Here is a 15,210-nt window from a genome sequence, read left to right as displayed (position 1 = left end):
CACACACACACCCTAAGATGCAGTTCACATGTAGCTTTTTTTCTTTTCTTTCCTGGCTCTGGCATCTAAAAGAAAAAATAAAATAAAATAAAAATAAGAGAAAGGGCAAAGAATTTAGTTCCAGAAGCTGTGCTGAGAAATCCACACAACTTCATGTGCATCTCAAATCTGGTGATTAGAGATATCCGTATAAGAAGAGGCGATCTGGATTGAGGACCCGGGATCTTCCTCTTCAACTTTCACCCCTTAGAATACTCCAGTTCAGTGAATGGTGTGCACCGCTTTCCGCCCAGAACTCTGTAGGATTTAGTGATGAGGATAATGATGCCAAAGGCTTGACGGGGGGGGGGGGGGGGGGGGGGGGGGCGTGGAGAAGGGAGGGAGGGAGGGAGAGAGCGAGAGGGAGGGAGAGAGGAAGGGAGGGAGGTGGAATTTCATTTCTTCCACTAAAGCGTTTGCGGAGACTTCAAGGTATAATCTATCCCAGATCCTTTCCCAGAGAGAAACTTGGCGATCACGTTTTCACATGATGCTCACGCTCAGGGCGCTTCAATTATCCCTCCCCACAAAGATAGGTGGCGCGTGTTTCAGGGTCTCTCTCTCTCCTACAGAAAAGAAAAAGAAAAAAATGTCATTAGAAGAGGCGTAACACGTCAGTCCGTCCCCAGGTTTGTGTTTCCTGGAGTGGCTAAAAGAGATCAGTTCTAACCTGCTCCGCAGGAATAACGGTCCTGCCTCCCCACACTCTTGGCGAGGTTTTGTACAGTTTGCTCCGGGAGCTGTTTCTTCGCTTCCACCTTTTTCTCCCCCACACTCCGCGGCTTCTTCATGCTTTTTCTTCTCACCATTTCTGGCCAAAACTACAAACAAGACTTCGCAGGTAGGTTTTTTTTTTTTTTCCTCTTTTCTCTCTTTTTATTCCCTTTTGGTATGATCACCCCCCACTCTCCTTTTATGATTTTCTCCTTGTAAGTGGGGATGTGAGTGTGAAGTGAGAAGGAGTGTCTGTGGGTAGGAATTTCAGGTGGGTTTAGCTCTTTTTTGGCAAGCTTTTCCCACGAGTGACTTCTCCGATTTCTCTCCCACTCCTGCTCTCTCTGCTTCCTTTCCCCCTTTTCTCCTCCCCCAGATAATTTGCCCTGTACCTGTCCATTCAGGTAACCAAAGGTGCCTTTTGCTACCCAAGCTAGGAAAAGTTTTATTGAGAACTATATGCTTGGAATAAAAACTCTTCCAGGGGAGAGATTCTGTGCTATTTTCCGCACCTAGGTCCAATTCATTGTACTCAGCAATTAAAACTTAGCAAATACCTGTTAATAATTACAAAACTTGACTGATACAAACCTACCAAATTTGGGGGCAAGTCTTTCTCTTAGAGATGGCAGTCCATCCTCCTCTCCCACCGGAGAAGGCTGTTTTCTAAGCAGAAAGTGTCTGTTTTCTGTCTGCTTAGTGAGTTTCATTTCTTTATTTCATTCTTTGTGTGTATATGTATGTGAAGTAACACCTCACTTCTGTGATGGTAAATAAAGAAGTGAAAGTCCTCATGGAACTTGAGTCGTTTACCAAAGTGGGGGGGGGGGTCACTACAGCTGGGACAAAAACTGCTGTCAGGATATCAGGGTTTTATATTAAGGATAACTTTTGAAAATGTATTCTAAATGGCATAATAATACAGATGGATTGAACAGGAGACACATACACACACTTCTCCCAGTCCCTGCTTTGGCACTGAAAAATCGAGAGAGAGCAGGAGCCCCAGGAACAGTAGTGAGCCTCGCTAGCATAAATGTGTTGATCTCCCACCTACTTGTACATGTATTTTCTACACGCTCCCCCTGTAAGGATGAAGGCAAGATGACTAACTCCAGAGTTGGGAATAACAGGCAAAGATAAAGTTTACAGCACAAATGCCCGGTCTCTCCCTCACACACACACACACACACACACACACACACACACACACGCTCATAAAACTAGCAGCTTACTTTATTAAACATGTATTTATATGCAATCGTGTGTAAGTCTCAGCAGGAATACAGGCAGGCCAGCTGTTTCATCCCAGACACTTGTGTGACCATTTCTGTGTTTCAGGATTTTTTTTTTTTCCCCTCCCCAAGAAAACGATCTCAAATCCAGAGGAGAGCTAAGAAATGACAAAATGTGTCAAACTTACCAACTCTCCCACTATGCCTAGGTTAAATTCAAGGTGCTTTCTAAATAATTCACTTCCCCTTCTCTCTGCTCCCCCCCCCCCCCCGCCACCCCCACCCCTCTCGGCAAACGTGTGGAAACTGATACTCACTTTCCAGGTTTTCCGCAAAGCTTCCAGCGCGGGAGACAATAGGTGCGGGGCGTGGGGGACGGGGTGTGCCTGGCAGAGAAAGGGTTAACGGCCCTGTGTTACAGTTTGCATCTGTTACATCTTTTATAGCCCCCTGTTTAAACTAATCCTCGAGGCGCAGCATCTTCCCAACCCCACGGAGTTTCGGGATTCTCCTCCTCTCCTGCCTGCCTCCGAGGCTCCCCTTCTCCAAGTTTTGACAGTTTTTCCGCTGGGGGAAAAAAAAAAAAAAATGCAGCGCCTCTCTCGATTTTTAGGTACAAAAGTTTCGAAGCCAGAAAGGAGACGATCCTTTAGCAGAGCTTAAAAGTATTGCCGTGGCGGTTGGACTTTCTCTTTCCTTTCTTGAGGGGGAAAAAAAAAAAAAAAATTTTTTTTTTTCTTCTGGAACTATTTAAGGGAACCCGTGTGGGGGAGCATGTGTGTGAGTGAGGTGGGGGGAGATACTGAAGTAAATATTGTCCAAGTGGCGGAGGTGGGTGGGGGGGGGTAGGGTAAGGGGTGCGGGGTGGGTGGGTGGGGGGGAAACAGTGTCCAAAGAGGCTTATAATTATATTTCTGACTCTGGCGTGAAACGGGAAATCTTAATTTGGGGGCGGGGGGTGGAGGGAAGAAGAGACAGCGCCTCGATCAACTCGGAAAGCGGAGGGGAGGGGTCGCGGGGCGAGTGGGGCTCCCCGTAATTGCTATTCTCAATTTGCCCGAGTGTGCTTCACCCGGGGGTCGTTTCGCGTTTGTTTGTCTGTGTGTCTGTTTGCTTCCTCTCCGGGGAATGGGGTGGGGGGCGAGACAAGATAAGAGGGAAAGAAAGCGGCGCCTCACCCCAAGTTCCCGGGGCCGGCTGCGGACTTTTCGGAGGAAAGGGTCCGCCTCGCCCCGAGTCGAGCAGCCTTACTGTACTGCCGTGTGCATTCCCTCATACGGTCAGGAGTTATGACTCATTTTGAAGATGTAATTCTTGTCTCCGATCCCCTCGCGGGTGCGACACACCAAACAGTAACACACACAAAGCGCCTCGGGGCCAAGGCTGGGGCGGGGGGCGGGGAGGGGGCCGCCGAAGTTTCGCTTTGGCGCTGGGGGGGCGCGGATGGGTGCCCGCCGGGGCCCTGGCCCGGCTCCCCGGGGCGGCCCGCGCGCGTTTCAATGGGCGCGGGCGATGCCCACATTGTCGCTGTGTTTGGTTGCTAGATCGAGCCTGCGTGCTGCCGGAGCAGGGCGCCGAGTCCATGCGAACTGCCATCTGATCCGCTCTTATCAATGAAGCAGCCGATCATGGCGGATGGCCCCCGGTGCAAGAGGCGCAAACAAGCCAATCCCAGGAGGAAAAACGGTAAGAACCGGCCCGAACCAAACTTTTCCGGGCCGCTCCGCGGCTCCAGACCCAGGGAGCAGGGGAGGGGAGAGGGAAAAGGAACCGAGGCGGCGGCGGCGGCGGCGGCGGCGCCCAGGGCTCGCGGGCGAGCCTCCCTCCGCGGCCGGCGCCCGAGCCCCGCGCGCGGGGACCGGCCGGGGGGAGTTGGGGAAGTGCCGGGCAAAGTGAGCGGCGGGCGCCGGCGGGCTCCGGCGCGGGGGTCCGCACGGGGCCCCGCGCCCCATCCCCGCCGCCCCTCGCGCCCCCGCCTCCGCCCTCCCTCCACCTCCGCCTCCCGCTCCGCTCGCTCCCGGCCCGCCGGGTCCACGGCCGGGCTGCGGAGCGTCCGGCTGGGGCAGGGCGGGGGCCCGGGCGCCGGGTTCTGCAGGATCCAGGGGCGGGGGCGGGGGTGGCTCGGGGACGGCGAGGGAAGGACAGGGGGGCCCGGGGCTGTGCCTCTGCGAGGCGCAAAGTTTCTTCCCGGAGTCGCCCGGTTGCCTCTCCTAAGCCAAGTAACGGTTCGCGGGCAGCGGGGCCCGGCTGGGCGCGCCCGGGCTCCGCGGTGGGAGGGATTCGGCCGCCCCGCGCGGGGTCCGGCGGGGTCCGGGCGGGCTTGGGGTGGGTGGCTTCTCTCCGGCGGGCGCTGGCCCCTCGCCGGGGGGTGGCCGGTCGACGGGCACAGGGAGACTTTTCTGGACAGTTTCTACGTGGTCAGGAGGAGCCCGCTATCCAGGCTGCGTCGGGAAGGAGGAAGAAGCTGGGGGTGCGAGGGGGACACACAGATAGGAGGTGGGAGATGAAAGCGGTGACAGTTGAGTAGGTCCATCTTGGAGAGAGGCAGAGAAGGGGGAGGGAGAGAGAGCGAGGGAGTAAAAGAGAAAGAGAGAGAGAGAGAGAGAGAGAGACCCCCTAGGTATTACCCCCAAACAAAATCGTGGGAATAAAAGAGAAAAGTGATTGGCAAGAGCGCAGAAGGCGCCTGGGGGAGGGGAGAGAGCTGGGGACCAGAGACGGTGCCGGGGGAGCTGACGGAGGATACCGAGTTTAAAAGAAAAGCCAGCCCCCCAAAACAAACACGCGGACTAGCGCCAGCTCAGCCTGGGAAAGGAAACTTCTCGCTCCCCTCGCTCTCGGCCGGAGCACGGGGCGCGGGGCCGCGGTCGCGCTCCGGAGCTGGACCCGGGGACGCGGCGCTGGCCCGGCCTCCGGCCTCCCGCAGCCCAGCCCTCGCCTCGCGGGGTCGCCGGGCCCACTTTGGAGCAACTTTCCTCCCGAGAAGACGGTCGTGCGAGCCCCCCGGCCTGCCCTGAGCGGCGCGGCGCGGGGAGGGGGCGCTGGGGGCGCAGCGTGGGGTGTTGGAGGGGAAAAACACAAAGACTAGAGAAATTTGATTAGAGACCAATGATGCTGCTCCCTGTCTCTCTCTCTCTCTGTTCCTCTGTCTCTGTCTCTCTCTCTCTTTTGTTTGTGTGTGTGTGTGTGTGTGTGTGTGTGTGTGTGTGTCTTTTGCTTGTTGTGGTGGAGGTGTCGAGCCATATGGGGGAGTGATAGAGGAATTTTAGTCAGAAACTGTTCGTTACGTTATCCTGCCTTTTCCCTTTGTGCTGCCTTTGATCTATTTGCCTGGCTTGGTATTACACACAAAAAACAAGTATAATAATATATTCCCCAACATCCAGTTCAGGCTGTGTCTCTCTTTCTCTAATTTTTTCTTCACTCTAGTGTCTGGCATTATTTAAGGTGGTCCTTCCACAGGAGACCTCCCCTTCCCCATCACTGGGTCCTTTAGTAGTCACTGAAATTACACCTAGTGTCCCCTCTCCTCTCTTATGTTTCCTCTTCCTTTTATTAAATGTTGGTCATTGATTTTCTAAAATCAATGTCTGTTGTGGGGCTCCCCCCCCCCCTTTACAAGTATCTAAAGCACGTTGCTGATCAACTGGATAACAAAAGCTTTGTGTCAAGGAGGCTTTTTTCCCTTGTGTTAAACAATCTTTTTTTTTTTTTTGAGAAGAGAGAGAGAGAGGAAAAAAAAGGGAATGAAATTTAAAGCAAGGTTCCCAGAAGTGTTGCTTTGCAGAATAGACTATTTAAAATGTTTGTTTCTTCTTGCCCGCCCCCTCCCATCCCCTTCGGGGATTTTGCCACCGTTGACCAGCCTGGCCCCAGGAGTGAGGTCAGGCCGGAGCCCAGGTCTGGGGAAAGAGAGGGCTCCAGGCTTCCTGGGAACCGCTGGGGAGGGGGCGGGGGAGTTGGCGCTCGGAGAGGGAGGCCTGCTGGGGGCTGTACAGGTGGACTGAGCACCAGGGAGGGGCTATGCCTCCGTCGTGGACCCTGCACCCATTTCCCCTCCGCCCAGCCACTCACTTGGGAGCAGCCACACTCTGAAATGGAAAGTTGAATTGCACGTTTTAAGGCATTTCGCCCAGTCTCTGCACACTGCACAGCAAGCCTGTCCATCTCTGAGGGCTTCTCGAACTTTGACTATTACCTGTCTCTTTTCCCAAGGAATCTCTGGGAAAACGTGCTGTGAATTGGTGACTTGTATGTGTTTTGCTTTGGGTTTAATTTGACCGGGCAATGTCCTAGTTTTCAGAAGCAGGTAGAAGAGTTTTCTTCCCCATTTTTTTTTTCTTCTCATCAAGCATGTATCCAATGCCTTTTCCTTTGGGAATTGCCAGGATTTATCTGAACTGAGTGGATTTTTCTTCTTTCCTGGATTCATGGAAAATATGTCACTTTTGAGCTTGTGTCTTTGCTGATAACACTAAATATGATGATGCTTATCAAAATCATATAGAAATTCCTGGAAAGAAATAATGGCAATACTAATCATAGAAGTAGAAGCTGCAAAGAAAAGAGAAAAAAGATGGTCATCCAGGGAACTAGAATTGCACTTTATATAATTTTAATGAAGTCAACAGTGTATATATAGACTAAGGCGACAAGGAGATAAAACGTGTAAAGCTGTGTGTGTGTGTGTGTGTGTGTGTGTGTGTGTGTGTGTGTGTGAAAGGCCGGTCAAGAATGTGGGTTAGATAGAAGACGAGGCTGTACACGATTATTAAAAAGCAAAGGAGAAGGAGGCAGCTCGAGGAAAATAAATTTACAAAGAGAGAAATGAGAAACTAAAATCTAGCCTTTCGTGTTCTCAGGCTAGAAAGATGCCTGGCAGAGACAGTGCCGGGCCAAGTTAATCCACAGTGGACAGTCTCCTTTGGCCCACATAGAAAGCATGAAATCTCTTCCCAGAAAATAAGATGTGCAGGAGGAAAGGGGGAGAGGGGTGAGGGGGAAGGAGGCAAAAAGCAAGTTGCCGCACACAAGAATGTGTGTCGGTTTCAAGAAGTTCAGTCAGATGATCTTCAGTCGCCTGACTCACTTTGTAACACTTTCACTGAAGCTGGAGAGGAGGGGAAAACCCACCCCCACCCCCCTTCAATTCCCCTGATTATACCCCACTATCTCCACGCAGCCTTGGAGTCAGAAGCGAGCACTGGGGATGCCGGCTGCTGCCGCCCCTGGCACAGCCCCCGGTGGTAACTTGCAAAGTTTGTTGCTTTAGCCCCTGTTGCAGGCAGCGGCTCCTGGGGATGCCCGGCTTCCCTCCTGCCTCCCCGCAGAGCCTGGGAAGACCGGCCTGCCTCCCCAGCCCACCACCTTCCAGCATCAGCCTCCGAAAAACTGCACGTACACATGCACGTTGTAACACAAATCAGATCAAGAAACTGTTTCAGAAAAGGGAATGAAGTTGCCTTTTACACGAAAACTGAATTCCGAGTGGAGGAAACAAGGAAATGGAAGGAAGAAAGGAAAGTTAAATTGGATTGTTCTGCAAAGTTTCAGCTAAAGGTTTGGGGAAATCTTTGGGGCCTGGGGGAGATTTTCACAAATGCCTTTGGTCTCCGACGTCCAGTGGTAGAGAGAGGGGCTAAAGCTGGATGTTTTCAGGACCGTGGGTCCTCGAGGAGAAACAATCAGATGGGCAGAGTTGATCTTCCTTGTTTAAGATAAGCCCTCACTTGCTACCACTTCCTTAAGGGAGTGGAGGGCTGGTGGTGATGCTTAGAAGCAATAGGGGACACATAAGTTGCTCCTGGTCCAGAGATGCTGAAAGGACAGGGAGGAGACATTCAGGCAGGCCCTCCTTCAGGAGGTGGCTGCTCTCTGAGAGGTGAAGTTGGGATGGGGCGGCCTCCCGTCAGAGTCCCTCCGTCGCAGGGAGTTACCTTCGCCTCAGTCAGTTCAGACTTGGTTATCTTTGCGAGTGTGAAAGCCTTTTGCCACTGCTTTCTTCCTAAAGTTGATGAGCTTATTAGGAAGCCTGTGTTGCTGGCACGCACAGCACTCAGAGGCAGCTTGGATGGCAGGTACCACACAGGGCTCGCCAAAGATCTCCATCTCCATCCTTTCCTCTCCGTGGAGATCTTCCGCAAGTTTTGTCACGCTGTACACCCACGACACTGAGGGCTGCGTGTCTGTCTGTTTTCTTTTGGTTTGGAAAAACCAAGCCCATTGGGGTAGAAACCATGCCTTCCTTCACAGCAGAGCCACTCGTCTGCTGGCGCCCATGGCCTGCCGCGCCTCTAGGAGTAAGGGTCAGCTAAGGATTTCAAACTTTACATTGTTTCTCTGTTGCCAAATAAAAATAAAGTCACGTCTTCAAGCGTTCTCTTCCAAATACGAGTAAAGCCAAGATTGAAAAGTTCCCCGCTTAGCTGCTATGTCAGAGGCTGCAGATGCTTCCTTCCTTGCTTGCTTAATGTGCTCAAAGTAAAGAAAATTCCAAGAGGTTATCAAAGACCCTCCTCATACTGCATTAAGGATATTTCCTGGGGAAAAAAAAAATGTGTGTGCCCTGAAGGTAGGAAGGGAGGGTGTTGCTGGCTCTGTAGCAGAGCTGCGTTTATTCCAAGATGGGGGGGGGGGGGGGATTCCTGTCCTCACAACAGTTTTTGTCATCTGCATTCTTCCAAGGCTTTTAAGGTGCATTTTCTTCTGTGTGAAAGGGAACGCTTTGTCCTTTTCCTTTCCAGCACCGTGGCTTCCCAAGGTAGACACTATTTTGTGCCTGTCACAGAGAGAGGGAGTGCAGGTTTGCAATGCTCACAGACAATTGATTGTCTGCCCTAATGTGTTTCATTTACATGTTTATAACGTCAATGGTGCTGGGGTGTCCACTGTACCATTCATTCCCGCATTCCCACAAGGGGGCAATTGTCTGAATGGCCAAGTCAGACACCTTTTTGATTGCTCTTTGGTTGTCTTTTTAGAGCAAAGAGATAAAGGAGGAAAATCTGTGATGCAGAAACACTAGTTGAAAATACACAGAATTAAATGTCACCACAAAAGCAGATGTTAACATAAGCCCAAATATGCTTTTTAGCCAAGATGTGAAGGTTGGGAAAAAAAAATAATTCAGAGCAGAGGGAAGGATGATTTAAAACCAATAAATATAGACCTGCTCCCTCCTCCCTATTTCTTTTCTTTCTTTAGCAATCAGAAGATGAAATGTGATTTTTCCTTTTCATTTTTAAGCCTTGAAACATCTAGGCACCTCCTCATTATTTGTGTGTTTGCTGTGATTTGTGAATTTGGTATATATTTACATAGCTCTGTTTATGCCAATAGCATCAGCTTACCACTTGGAAAATCTATTGAATGACTATTTGGGCTGTGGGGAGTGTAAACTTTTAAAAAGTAAGAGCCAAGTATTTCTTCATCAAGCTTTTTTTTTTTTTTAAAGGAAAGCAGTAATAATCAGTAGACTCTATGGAAGTCTTTGCCTTAATAGCTATGTGCCAAATACTTTTATCTTGGGTGACAGTTGTGTCGCAGTGAAAGCTCTCAGGAAAAGTGTAACTAGTAGTTACAAAGTAAATAAAGAATTTTGTTTTAAGGTGCTGGGTACCGTTTTTATACTGTGTGTGTGTGTGTGTGTGTGTGTTGTCTTGTAATTCCTCTGAGGGAGGTGAGAAGAAAAGCCCTCCATGCCTGTGTTTTTTTGGCTTTTCCCTTCAATCAGTTCTCGGTTCCATATTATGCATGTATGTAGTACACATGAATACACCTGCTTTGGGAGAAAAAAAAAAGATTTCACAGTTCAGATGGTGCCTTGCTGGTTCATTTAGGAAATACAGTTATTAGAAGTTGGTCTGATTGCACGTGTGGTCCACAAAGAGAGAAAATACGAACTCCCATGTCATCTGGTGGGAGGTAAACAGGGGGGGAGTCAAACTTTTATAATTTCGTAGTAAATTAGGGAGGAAAAATCGCCAGTGTGTGAAAAGATTTTTGCCTCTCCGGGAAGACACACACAGTAGCTGCACCGTTAGCTGAACCCCTGACACGGCGGTCTTTTGAATGCCTTAGGTATGATTTCACTTTCGCTCACATCAATGCTGACCTGAATGCCTTTCATATCTGATCCGCTGTGTCTCTCCCAGTAAACATCCCCTGAGGGGAGAACAAAGAAAGGAGCTCTTCTTCTTCTTAATCACAATTCAGCCCTTTCACCGCCGGCAGGCTCCATTTGCATTCTGCCACGGAAAGCCAAGATGAAAAGAAAGAGAGAGAGAGAGAGAGAGAGAGAGAGAGAGAGAGAGAGAGAGAGAGAGAGAGGAGGAAGAGAGGCAGAGGGTAGTGGCTGAGTAAAATAACTTAGGTGTTTGTGGCTGTTTGTTGGGCTTTCCCTAGTTACCAGCCTTATATAGTTGATGCTCAACCAGGCCCTGTCCCTCCTGACAGGCATATAGTGTTACAAGATGGCATGTCTGTACTATTCATGGCCACCGGCTCAACACTTGAGGTAAAAAGTGTCAGGGAGGGATCAGATTCTCCCCCAGAAGCCTGTTCCTCTTGGGCATAGGTGTGTGGGCTTCCCACTCTTGAGTTCTGCCTACTGTTGGGCTTTACTCTGATTGTTTACCATCAGACAGGGGAGGTGAGTGAGGGCGGAGGGGGGGGGGGCGGGCAGGCTGGAGGCCGCTCAGGAGAAGGGATCAAGTCTCCCAGGGCCCTGGTCTGGTTTCAGGGGTGTGTGTCTGGCCCAGAGGGAAAGGGAGAGGTGCCTGAACACACTGATAAATCTTCAGGAAAACTGGAAAAGACTTTCCCATTTTTCCCCCTGACTTTTTATGATAATTCATATTTTCAAATGAAAGGGGAAAAAAGCCAAGAAAGAAACTCTCAAATGAGCCAAAAAGGAAAAAAAAAATTCTCTGAAAAGAATTTTAGGGGGAAAAGTTGTTCTATTTTAAAAAGCTTTGAGGGCTGTAAAGTGCCACGTTTTTCACACCTTCTCCATACTTTTTTTTCAGATTTTTTTAGTATGTTTAACATTTGTGAGATGACAGCCTTTTTGTATCTCAAACTGGATGCTGCAAGATTGGTAGGGAGGGGTTGGTGGTATTCACGTTTTCTTGAGAGAGAAAGTTTATGCCTAAAGGACTCCTTCTTGCTGGGAACTGTTTAAACCCTCGCAGGCCGACCTGTCAGGTTTTACCGTGCGACGTGCGTCCATTTCCAACATGCAAACGTAACGTGCAGTTAATGGTATTGGAAAGAGACCACAGCGCGAGCAGACACCTCTCGTGACAACTTTTCAGCTACATTATCTTGCTCCTAAACTATCTTGTCTTTTTCTTTTCCTCTTTCTGAAACCACTTTTAAGATACCAACAGTTTTTCTTCAACAATTAAATTAAGCATGTAACACACACACACACACACACACACACACACACACACACACCTTTAGAAGGACAATCGCTTCACATGGCAGCGTGAAGAGTTGGCTTTCTGGATAACCGTTGTGGCAGATTTCAGAGATGCTGAAGCGCATCTAGTTTTGTAAGCGCAAAACTAGTGGAGATATTAGAAGTTGTATAGGGCATGTGACACAGATTCCTGATTTTCTCCCCCCAGAAGATTTACAGAATTTCCCAAAAGAGATTATCCCTACACCTTCCACCCCTCCTACCCACCCCCATGACCCAAGCAGTGAAGGATTTAGGCAGATTTACTTCAGTAAACACCTTTGGACACTTGGGGAGAAAGTGGGAGTCTGTTTGCAAAAGGAGGCTTTTGTTAAGTGAGGTGCCGGGATAATGCTTTACCAGGCAGCTGTGATATTAACCTACCCAGCAATGAGGGAACACTCTTTAACGCTTTGCGTGCCTGGCCCTTCGCGCTCAGCAGATAAAATCCCAGCTCTCTGAAGACACTTAGAATTCTGGCTCTACCCGTTTATTATTCAGACAAGTCCTGCAGACGTGAAAACTGTTCAAGCTTTTAAAACAATGTGGTTTAATTAGATGAGGTGGACTTCCATTGCTCATAAGCCCTCCAAATGGTGGTTTATAATTGGCAAGGAGAAAAAAAAAAGAAAAAGAAAGGAATCAAGCAGCACATTAAAAATTCCAGGAAATATCTTTAGAAAAGCTATTTTCATTTCCAGCTTTTAAAATATTAGACTAGGGTAGCTAGAGGGAATGAAGCAGCTGGGCGTCTCTCTCCTGACTCTAAAGGACACCAGAAGTTTGTGATGCAGAAGCTGCAAGAGGCTAATTCAGAGGGTGGCATTCTGGAAGCCCTCGCCCCTTTTCAAGCAGGGGGGTGGGGTGGGAGGGGTGCCTAGCTTCCGGAACTTGGGAAATCATGTGAGCCTCAGAATCAGGGCCTCAGGCCGGGCTCTGACCAACCTGAAACTCTGCAAAGCCAGCAGAGAGGCATTTGTAAGAGGAAGGGAGTTAATAGCTATGTTTTGCTGGGCACAAGAATAACTTTACAGGTGCTGCATTCGGGCTCAAATAAGATTGCCTTATTTAGTTTAGAAAGGGAGCGTAGGTGTCAACCTTGGAGCAGCCACCAACGTGTGAGAAAGTAAAGGGTATGAGACATGACAGAATTAAAGGTGTTTGCTATGTTGTTACACCGTGTGTCAGGCTGCAAGCTCCCTTTGTCACAGCCTCCTGGTGATTTGACAGCGCAAATCTACTTCCCTCCTAGGTGAGACAGCATTTTCTAAGTGGAGTTATAAATACACGGTACATCCCTCGCGTGCACCCTGCCTCCCGGACCCGTGAGTCCTATCCGAAAGCATCTTGCGCTGAGACACAGTGAACAAATGATGTGTACAGGCGGCTGTGCGTGCGGGGGCCCGGCCACCGCCGGCATCACAGTAGCTGGCATTGACTGTTGTTTGGCAAGAAGTTCCTCTGCCAAATCATCCAATAATTAAGTTTTATGTTATTTGTACGAACGACCAAGCATGCAGTATTCCTTTTCAAATCAAAGGGAGGCTTAAAATTACTTTTTGAACACTTTCAGACCATGGTCAGGTCACAGTTTGGGGGCTGAATTAAAATGATCTCATTCATGATCTAATTGAGGTTGGCAAAACCTTAGCAGTAGCAGGAGTACATAAATATAAATCAAAGACCAAAATTTAGCAAATCATATCATTTGCTAGAAATCTGCTCATGAATTATTCTCCGATTGCCAACCCAGAAGTTAAACTTTGTCTCCCCTCAGCAGCAGTAACTGCGCATATTTTTTCAGGCTCCTGACAGGAGAGTTAGAGATGCTGAGAAGAGGGAAGAGAAGGAAGATGGTCGGTTTCTCATCAGATATTGTGTGTTTGCGACCCAAGAAAGTACGATAGCTAATCAAGCTGTGTGCGTTACAGTGGATGCCGCAGTCTTGGTTAGAAATTAATATCAGCTTCTGAAAACCAGATTTTTGGAAGAGCAAGCAGCTGGGACACATAAGGGGTGGAAGGGGCGCAAACATTTCAAGAAGGATCTGATTGAACTTTGCTTTCATTTTTCCAGTTGAATGTAATCATCATAATGATTCATGCATTTTTGTAACAAATTTAGTTCAATGACTGAGCCGAAGGGATATTTGGAGGAGTCGTTAGAATTAAAGGACAACACGGAAATGGTGGTGTACATATTTAAGTTACCTTTGTTTCCTTTTTTAAAAGAAATATTACTATGAAATTAAGACTCCGGATCCTGTAATCTACGAGATTAAATGTTATGTTCTATTGTATGCAATCCATTTTTAGTTCTTCGTTTTTCTTGATTGCAGTATATGTTATCTCAACTTAGACCTACACACACATTACTTTAAACTGAAGGAGACCTAATTCTGAACTTGAATATTGTCAAGTTAAAAATTTTAAATCCCACTTAAATGAAGGTATTCTTTCAAGCAAACAATTAGTGCAGAACTAGTCAGTTTAGCTAACTTTATTTGTCACAAGAGCAAACTATATGAAGGTGTACTTTTGAATTACCATGGAAACATTTTAAAATAATCCCAGGTAATAGAGGTAAATGACTGCATTATTTTGGGACCAGGTAAATTGTCCTTAATGATTTCCCATGACAAAAGGCAAACATGCTCTACATAGAAATGTGTGATACATTCTCATACATTGCTGGTATGACAATATAGTGATTTTTGTTATTTATATGGTTTCATATTTCTTTTTATCATCAACTCCAGGAAAGAAAGGTACTCCTGACAAGGTGATAGACGCTGCCTCCCAAAATAAGTAATCAGTAACAGATCCACAGATTAAGATATCATGCTATTTATGAGATGAGATTTTTTCCCCTCTCTCTTAAATGGATGAGTAAATTTCAAGGATTCAATGCCCAAGTGATCTATACATGTAGAATGTGGCTTTCACTGTTTCCTAGTGCAAACTGTATTTATATTGTCTTATATATCCGACTTGACTGTAATCGAAGAAACTTTGTGCCTATTCTTGGAAGTACCTAAGTTTCTGTTTTAGACACAAAGCACACCAATGGAAGTGTTTCGCATCATGAGATTTCTCAGTTTTAAGGGGTGAGGTTTGTATATAAAGACCTCAGTGAGCTGTGTTTTCCTAATAAATAGGCCCATTGGGCGGGAGAATTCTCTAAGCAATACTGTGGTCCTGCAGCTTTCCATCGCCTTTGCTCTGCTGAAGGGCATTTGAAAGCTAAATACAGGTCCTATGCACACATACACAAATGCACCCCAGGACCCCAACCCTGCTGCTACTTCTCTTAAACTTTCACTGCAATCATAGAGCTTGGGAATGAATGAAACACATTTCAACAGAAATAGTAGAGGTGAGGAATTCATCGAGACTCCTGTTTGGTAGGATTTATTGTAAGAGAGAAAGTGTACCCTGTGCTATGTGACTCTTACGAAACCTACTTGCACCTATTAATACACTTTAAGTGTATTATTTAGGGTAAATTACAAGTTTCATGCTCTGACACTGTTTCCCCCCATTTTCCTTCAATATTGCCAACCTTAATACAGATGATGCCAAATTGATTGCAAATTATTATGGTTTTTAAAACAGCATTCGGGGGTCCTGAATAAAGGTGGTATTTCAAGGTAGTGTTTACAATATTTAAAAGAAAAAAAAGGAGGGGGGAGAGGATTAAATTATACTGAACACTTGGAAATGTGTGGAGTTTTATACTTGTGCAGATAAAGGGTGTGGG

The 15,210-nt window shown here is 47.8% G+C and overlaps 1 protein-coding gene and 1 long non-coding RNA gene across 5 annotated transcripts in view; one reads left to right on the top strand and one right to left on the bottom strand.

The window, feature by feature from the left end:
* Window positions 1–464: 464 nt before the first annotated feature.
* On the bottom strand, window positions 465–1,395 carry LOC114232179 (uncharacterized). Its single transcript, XR_008557419.1, has 3 exons — window positions 1,349–1,395; window positions 710–860; window positions 465–605 (listed from the first exon to the last, which is right to left on the bottom strand). It is a non-coding gene; the product is annotated as an uncharacterized LOC114232179 (long non-coding RNA).
* The window catches only part of ZEB2 (zinc finger E-box binding homeobox 2), a 131,557-nt gene continuing 117,173 nt past the window's right edge, over window positions 827–15,210 (top strand). For 3 of the 4 annotated variants that reach the window (XM_054723002.1, XM_054723000.1, XM_054723001.1), the window contains exon 1: window positions 3,445–3,674. In XM_054723002.1, coding sequence (XP_054578977.1) covers window positions 3,602–3,674 — 73 coding nt within the window. In that variant the 5' untranslated portion in view covers window positions 3,445–3,601. Of the gene's footprint in view, window positions 881–3,444; window positions 3,675–15,210 lie in introns of those variants that run through there. The other variant, XM_054723003.1, reaches the window with a different exon arrangement.

Source organism: Eptesicus fuscus, chromosome 11 (genome assembly GCF_027574615.1).
Source record: "Eptesicus fuscus isolate TK198812 chromosome 11, DD_ASM_mEF_20220401, whole genome shotgun sequence".
NCBI classification, from domain to species: domain Eukaryota; kingdom Metazoa; phylum Chordata; class Mammalia; order Chiroptera; family Vespertilionidae; genus Eptesicus; species Eptesicus fuscus.
This window is presented reverse-complemented; position numbering and strand designations above follow the sequence as displayed.